At 42.0% G+C, this 8,734-nt stretch overlaps 1 protein-coding gene across 1 annotated transcript; it reads left to right on the forward strand.

The window, feature by feature from the left end:
* The first annotated feature begins 3,786 nt into the window (after positions 1 to 3,786).
* On the forward strand, positions 3,787 to 5,633 carry LOC118229651 (forkhead box protein L2-like). The gene has a single exon (XM_035421809.1). It carries the CDS (start codon positions 4,134 to 4,136, stop codon positions 5,019 to 5,021), a length of 888 nt encoding a protein of 295 aa, XP_035277700.1. The 5' UTR covers positions 3,787 to 4,133; the 3' UTR covers positions 5,022 to 5,633.
* The last annotated feature ends 3,101 nt before the right edge of the window (positions 5,634 to 8,734 follow it).

The following is an 8,734-nucleotide window of genomic DNA, read 5'->3' on the forward strand; positions in this document are numbered from 1 at the left end:
GAGAACAGATCTGGACAGAGAAGCATACGAAGACCAGTATGTGCTGATAACTGATAAAAAATGTAAACAATAATTTGTCTGGAGGGATGGGGTGAGGTGAGATGGGGCAGGATTGGGGCCTGTTGTTTCAGCACACAGTGTACCCGTCTCAGATAAAAGATAAAATCTCAGAAGCCTGCTGCCACAGTCCCTTGTCTCATTTCCCTGTGATAGGACTCAGCCCCTGTGCACACTACTGTGCTGCTACGCACACGCACACACATATGCAGACACCCTTACACTGGACAACAGGATGGTCCCCACACAGGGGCTAGCTCTCCACCCCCAGAATTTTGTTAATGAGATAATGAATTATAAAGAATCCATTGTCTGTTTCTACTAATTCTCTCTCTCTCATTTTCATCAGTATTGATTCACTTAAAATAATGTTTCTCCTGTCCATAAAAAACAGTGGAGGTATTTCAGTGAACTGAAAAATGTGTCGATACACAATGACTTCCCAAATCCTGGCGTGGGGGAGTTGTTTTTTAACAGGATGTGCTAACAGGGTAAACACTGGTAGTACATGGAGAGTATCATACTGACCTTTTGGCTGAGTAAAGTCATCCAAAAAACTCAGGAGGGAGGAAATGACTATAGCAGACTCTGTGCTGTTCTTTACCATTGTGTTAAAAGTCTGTTATTCTCACAGTTTCCAGGCTCCAATCCATCATGTGACACATGGATGTCCATAATTTTTGGTTGTGTTTTACCATTCATCCACACGTTATAAGTGTATGGGGGAATACACTTTAATGCAGCTCCAGTGGCAGCTGATCTCTAATTGGCCAGATTTCCTGCAAGACTGCACCCACCACCATCATCATCCCGGTTATTTGTTAAGCTCTCACAAATACCAGCATGAGTAATTCTGTCCTGTAGTGAACCCATTCTGGAAATTCCAGAAAGAATGAAGAGCTTCGTATTTCTTATGTATGATCTGTTCATTTAAGTGAACAGATGCTGAATGCTGTACATTTTGTTAATTTATTTAGCCTATGTTATATAACCAGGTTGGTGAACTGACAACTGACTGACATCTCATTTACTGTGATGGGCTGAGCAATCAAAGTAGGTGGAGGACGTAAGGGATTATGTAAGAAATTAGTAGTAGGGGGATTATGTGCAAAGAGTCAAAGAGGAATAGTTAGAGATTATTTAGGGGATGGAAACACTGGGGTTAACACCCCTAAAAAATGTTTAATGACTACAGTGAGTCAGGACCACAATTCCATACATTGTGTAACAGATGCCACGTACTACAGTGCAATGCCTATTTCCATTACTGCACTGGAGCATTGGAATTGACTTGATCCACAAGGAAGAGTGCCCCCTACAGGCCGTCCAATAATGCTGGCAGCAACAATGTTCTTCTCCCGGAAATGGATACCAAAATGGATACCAAAGACACAGCAAAAGGCAGGGCAGGTGTGAGACACTATAGTGACTAAATACATACCTCTACTTACCTGTCACGTATCACCTGTTAGCCACCTGGCCTTTGATGTCTGGGATTCGCCAAAACGTCTCACTGTGGCTCGATGGTCTGCCGCAGTCATTACAGAGGAAGGTTAAATTGACACACAAGAGAGATGAAAGGGATGAAACGCAAAACATAAAACTGTACAGCACTATATGCATAGTAAAATATTTATTTTACTAAAGTGCTGCATATCTGAGGTACAGTCTAATTATGGACTTCTGGAGCTCTGCATGTTGTGTGCCAAGATATACCACTTTCTGTTATTAGCATTTTTGACATATAAAAAGGTGAATTTCTCCTCAGAACAAAGACACTTCAGATTATATGCCATAAAATAAATATGCTTTTGCTGAACTATTTGGAAAGATTTTATGCTGATAAGGCACAGAAGTTCAGAAAGTGAATGCATACATACAGAAATCTGGAACAGACTCAGAGTAGCACAATAGTGGATTTGGGGGGAAATAGGTAAGGACAGTTGCAACTTTTACCTTATGAATTCCTGTCATTTGTTATAGAACTCACACTTTTGTGAGAGTGAACTCAGCAAGGGAATATATTTTCCTCCTCTTTCCTTCACCCAACCCAAAACCCCTTCTCAATGCAGGGGGTGGATGGGAGCCCTATAATATTTCCCCCCATAATCTGTGGGAAAGCCCCCATTTCCAAATATGGTATGTTGGGACTTGCATTGAGCATCCTTAAAATCAAATCTGAGCGTGTGACAGCCAGTTCACCTACCCTGGGGAAACAGCGAAATTACCTGTACGAGAGAGCTTCCAGTACGAGCCAAGGAAACACTTGTGTTCAAAGGAAAATTCTCGCTCCTCCATTCAGCTGCTACTAATTTCAGATAAGATCAAGACCTCACACTGTGCAGGCTGTCTGCACGCACATTGTTCTGACGGCTGCAACAACAACCCCTCGATGCATAATATGAGTACAGCATTATGGCAGATTGGACATGCTGTAGGGGCTCTGTTCCCAAGAATACCACTCAGTCTCTCACCATTTTGTCCTTGCATGGCACCCTTCTGTCCTTTTTACGCTGTGTCACTCTCTTACTTCCTGTATCTGTCTCTCACTTGCGCCCTCTCATTTGGTCTCTGGGTGGAACAAATGTCTGTCCTACCCAATCAATACTAAGACGCTGAGACATCTCCCATGACTTTCACAAGGGAGACAGGGTCTAGCAGGGGCCTAAAATGTGGGTGGAGTCAGTATACACATGCATGCTGGCCAGATTAGCCTCACCAAGTTCAACTGTGCTGTTTTTCAGATACACGACAGTAAAACTCAATAGTTCATACCGAACCAAATTTCTTGTGAAAACATTCCAGTTGTGGCATTGGCTGATGACTTTGACCCAAACCAGTCTTAAGCCAACCAGTGGAGAGTATTTGCCTGTGTCCCCTCTCATCTCTATTTAAAGTCATACAATATTTTTTTTTTTTCAGTGTCTGTTGTGTGTCTAGTCTAGCTGCTAGTTAATCAATAGCGTTCCGCTATCAATCCAACTATAGACATCTGAATTTTAAAGTGAAAGCGGGGCGTTTGAAAGGACCCTTCGCCAGTTTGAATGTGTATTTATTTAAAGGATTAAAGGATAAAGGATCATGAAAGATAAATAAAATTCTAATACCATTATTGTCAGCAATACCATCTTATATTGAGACCCGTGTGAGTGTAAAGACCAGGTTAAAATGATTATGAAAACGATACAGCATGAACAACTGTCGTCTATAATGTTGTGCTAAGAGTAAAAATTCCAGTCACGGTAGCTAGCTTGAGAACTATTTCAACTTGAGCTTCGGAAACTGGACACGTGCAGAAACAGAACCAGTTGACAGCGACTTTGACCAACAAGATGCAAATGTTGCATCTGCAGCTGATTTCGCGTGATTCACCAATTCAACAAACAACGTTTATTATAAAAATACACACAATTCGTGCACGATAATACACGTCGGTTGTCTGCGTAAATAACTATGGAACTTTATTAGAGTTGAAAGTAGCCCACTCAATCAAATCGATTTTAAGGTGAATATACTGCTGCGTAGCCAAAAACGCAGGAAAAAATTCCAAACGAACCTTTTACAAACTATAATGCAGAAATTGTTGCATACGCCTACACGAATAAATAATTTTCATATTTATTGTGTAGTATGGTTCAGAAACTATTTAAATTTTAATTGCAAAAAAGGAATGCAAAAAAAGCTACACAATACTCAGAACAATGACATGACGAAAGCGGAACAGGTACGGAAAACAAATCAGAAAATCATATTCAGTGCAGAAAGTACGCGCCGCTCCAGGCGGAGGTGAATTATTACCCTACTTCTGAGAGGAATGGTGACCCTTCACATCGTTAGTCGTGCTTTTACAAGAAATTATCCCATACTAAGTTGTGCTTAAATGAGAAATTAGGCTACTATTTCCCTCGGACATTAATTTCTGTACTGTTGCGCAACAACCAGAACGAGAAAGATTCAGGACATCGGATGCGTCATTCCACAGCGGGCGTAATGTATTTTGTGTTGATGTTTTCTCACAAAACATCAACGGGTGCCATAAACTTTGCAAGTACGCAGTGTTTTTTGTTTTCGTTTTGATGTGCACTGTGATGGCCACTTGTCAATGTCCCGATGATGTCTCTACGACCATTGACTCCAACACTAACGAGGAAGAGAGTCCAACCAAAGTCGAGCATGTTCAGGAGAATGTGTCGGACAACCCCGACTCGTCTCAGAAGCCTCCCTTCTCGTACGTGGCCCTGATAGCCATGGCGATTAAGGAGAGCAATGCAAAAAGGCTCACATTGTCCGGGATTTATCAGTTTATCATCACTAAATTCCCCTTCTACGAGAAGAACAAGAAAGGCTGGCAAAACAGCATTCGCCACAACCTAAGTCTCAACGAATGTTTTATTAAGGTACCCCGGGAGGGCGGTGTGGAGAGAAAAGGAAACTACTGGACCCTCGACATGGCATGCGAAGACATGTTCGAGAAGGGGAACTACAGGAGGAGACGGAGGATGAAGCGACCGCTCAGGCCCCCGTTGCCGATGATATCTCCCTTCAGCGGAGATGGACATGCGTATCTCTCTCCCACAACGTACCTGCAGTCTAGTTTCATGAGCAACTCTTGGATGTTTGTGGAGCCGCCTGACGCTATGTCCTACGCGTCTCGGCAGGTGGACATAGGCAGTGCGACTCCCATCAACCTCAAGGGACTGTTTCCACCCTCTTCTTATAATTCATACTCACGACCGCAGAGCGTGGCTTTGCCCTGCATGGTGAACTCATGCACTGGTATAAACCATCATTACCATTCTGACGCTCACCACCTTCAGAAACCCAGTGCGGTTCTAGCGGCGCTTACCCCAGTCTCCTCTCCAGACGCAACAAGCTGCCAATTATACGCTCCCCAGTCAGCAGAGCGGCTGAACTGCGCGCACTGGGATCAGAAGAACCGTGGCCTGTCTGCTTTTTCATACTGACATTAAAGCAGTGGAGGTGATTATCACAGATTCTGCGGTGGATTTTTTTTAGGGAACATAAATGAACAATATCAGGTGGCGACCTGTGGAACTGTGAGCAAACGGAGGAGGCGCTTGGGTCATGGTGAGAAACAAGTTCTCCTCATTTAAAACTGGGAAAAGAGCTCTGAAATCTTATAGGAGGAGCAATGCAGTTTACCTATCGCGAGAGCGCGAATTCTACACCAAAGCCATGCGTTCTGTAAAAGCAAGTATTTACCTAAATGTCGATTAAAGGCTAGCCTAATCCGTCGGCCCTCTTCTAAACATGTTCCTAACAAAGATGTAAACCCCGAGAGTTAAATTAATGTTGCCATGTACGAATTGGGTGCATGAATGTCTGAGATCTGTGCATGACAGGTGTTTGCACAGAATGAGTTATAGATTAGCACTAATACCTAATGGAATTTTTTTAAAATCTGTGTTCAGTTGCCTTTACAGCGTTTTTAAACAATTATTTTATTTTAGATTTTTTGTTGTTTCTTATACTATGAGTCTGTGTAAAATAATAATTTTTTGATTGTTATTCAGAATTCTTCAATAAATCTTTCAAAATAATATGAACAGGTTAAATACGTTTCAGTAGATTTTTCTGTTCACGCCTGGACGTGGCCTAGATTTTAAAACAGTGTCCATTCATCCAACCATTATCTATACTCGCTTATCCTGGGCAGGGTCACGGGGGGTGCTGGAGCCGATCCAAGTGTGCATCCCAGTAAGCCTATCCTAGTGTGCTAGTATTGGGTGAGAAGGAGGATTGCACACTGGACAGGTCGCCAATCTATCGCAGGGCATACACACCATTCACTCACCATTCAGTGACACACTCATACCTATGGGCAATTTAGAGTCTCCAGTTAGCCTACCGGCATGTCTTTGGACTGTGGGAGGAAACCGGAGTATCCGGAGGAAACCCACACGGACACGGGGAGAGCGTACAAACTCCACACAGAAAGGCTTAGGCCAGGATCCGAACTCAAGACCTTCTTGTTCTCACCACTGTCAAACATATAATGCATTTAATGTTAGATGTTGTAATATAACGAATAATAATTCACCTGAACAGCCCTCACATTAGGAAAGAAATGGCCTTTGGTGAGTGATGTCGTTATATGATCCTATATTTTATATTATTGCCATTTATTAGACATTCTTCAGAACTAAATGCATTTAAAAAATAATAATTATAATAATAATAATTTTAAGCCCACCACGGGGCTATATATATATATATTGAATTTGAAACCAAAACTATGATATTAGAAGTACAGTTCCCTAAAAATAAGAACTGTAGAAATAATTAGCACACCACATTAGTACACAACAAAAGTTTCTACTTGTGCAAGTGTGGGTGCAACCATGGACATTTTCATAAATATATAAAAACGTCTCGGAAATATTTTGGTGTGCAGGGGCAGGTGAGATACAGAATCACCGCCCCCCCAATTATTGAAAATTATTATCGTCCTGATTCTATTTTCTTTGTTTGCAAAGAGGTTTATTTTTAATGTTTCCATAAAGAACTGTACTAGCCGCCTACTCTATAGCTGCTCCAAAGATCGTGACTGGAACAAACACGACACAAAACTTATTTTTTACTGAACTTCGCTGGCAGTTATTTGAGAATCTCCTCCAACTGGTCGAATTCTGTCGTCATATCACACCATTTACATAGCCAGGACCTCAAAGATGCAGTGTTCAGATTTGGCCGCAAGATGGCAGCATAGATGTAAAAACTAGGTATGTGAATTTGTCACTATTGCAACACAAACTCATTCCCTGAGCACGTGGGTTCATTATAAAAAAGTGTGTAAGGATCCATATTGATAACAAGCTGAGGGACCTGTGTTTTGTAAGAAAATGCATGCTTTTGCATCAGAACATACTGGAGCTCTGTGCCTGACCCAATAACCTTGATTGTACATCATGATACAGATTCAGCCTGGCTATACATCAGCATCGCCATCTTGCGTATATGACACACACACACACACATATATACACAAGAATTTATTGCTATACTTGTGAGGACTTCCCATTGACTACATTAATTCCGTAACCTCTAACCCTAACCCTAACCCTAACCCCAACCACTACATGCCTAACTGTAACCCTAACCTAATTGTAACCCTAACCCTAAGTTCTAACCCTAAAACAGCCTCTTGAACTTCTGAGAACCAGCAAAAGGTCCCCACCTTGCGTAATTTCGCTCATCTTTCTATCCTCGTGGGGACATTTGGTTCTCACAAAGATAATAATACATGTCCACACACACACACACACACACACACACATACACCCTATCTCTGGCCAGTGAGTTCTTAAAACTTGGCAGATTTGGAATCACAAGTTCAGGATCAGGTGAAATCTTGCCCTGTCTCGTTCTGCTTCTCTCCATTTCAATAGAAGTGTTTACAGAGGTCCTGACAGGTATAAATTTTGTACCTTTCAGAGTTGACCTCTCACATCTGGCTGAACCATGGGGGAGAGTTTCCCCCAGTAGTGTGTTGAATATATAACCATTTTTGAATATTTAACCATATGGGGTTTGGAAAGGTGCATCAAGTAACATGTTACAATTGCCAAGTTAATTATTGAGATGCTTTCATTAGCTCTCTGGATTTGAGGGTTCTAGGGGCAGGTCTTGGGTTTCTGAGAAATGCAAAACATTTACACTCATATGCTTTTATTCATAGCCTTGCGTGTGGCTGAACCACAGACAACGACAGACAGTATATTCCAATCTGCGCTCAGCATACAGGTTTGGAATTTTTTATCGGCCTGCTGGAGGTGAATCAGCATAGACAGTCCCCTGACCATAGCTCTCAAACTATAGGTTACATACTACTTTCTCTGGGTAGCACAGCTACTCTGAAGAGAAAAGGTTGATTTATTCAAGGGCTCTGGACAAAAGATAGCACACATTTTATGAAGCACATTTTCAGGAGTACCCAAATTACTATGAGTATCCATACAGAGATCCCTGGGTATGCACACTTCTTACACTTTTACCTAATAAACAACTAAATCTTGAATCTCCCTGAAATCAATTTATGAAAACTGGGCTGTCTGTCCTTGCCATTCATAAGTAGAAATGTTGACGCTCTGGAAGGTGGAACCCGACCTGTGTGACACCTATTCTGTCAGGATTTGTTGTTCCATTTACCACCATTGTACTGTAGGCCTATATGGCAGAACGGGCGTGTGGACGGGTGCCTGAGTCGTGTGCATAGTGAGTGGAATTTCGCTTGACGCGGGTGGGTTGTTGTCCTTGTTTTTCCGACCGTGGGCGGATGGAAGTCCTTGTTTTGCCTTTAGCTGCGTCATACGGCACATTCATAAAAAAGAAAAGGGATCTATCTCAACATTTCACACCGAAGGACTACGTGGCACACACACTGCAACTGTCTGAATGGCTTTTAACTGCAGGCAAAGCAGTATTACTCTCCATTCAGGGAGACACTCGTGAATCCTTTTTTCTTTTCCATGTATCAACAGGATCTCAAGGTGAATGGTACATACAATTTTTACACCTTCCATATTAGACGGAAAGCAAAAGAGATGAAGTGCTTCAGCATAAGCACTCTCATTGGGCTGAAAGTATCTCTCATTCTCTCTCTCATGTGGTAACAGTAACATCAATTGTGAAGGCTGAATTTATTCTGATTACTCCA

Source organism: Anguilla anguilla, chromosome 6 (genome assembly GCF_013347855.1).
Source record: "Anguilla anguilla isolate fAngAng1 chromosome 6, fAngAng1.pri, whole genome shotgun sequence".
In the NCBI taxonomy this organism is placed as follows: Eukaryota; Metazoa; Chordata; class Actinopteri; order Anguilliformes; family Anguillidae; genus Anguilla; species Anguilla anguilla.

Bases quoted from the DNA above. Each gene is read 5' to 3' on its own strand.
- LOC118229651 (XM_035421809.1), top strand. From the start codon at position 4,134: ATGTGCACTGTGATGGCCACTTGTCAATGTCCCGATGATGTCTCTACG.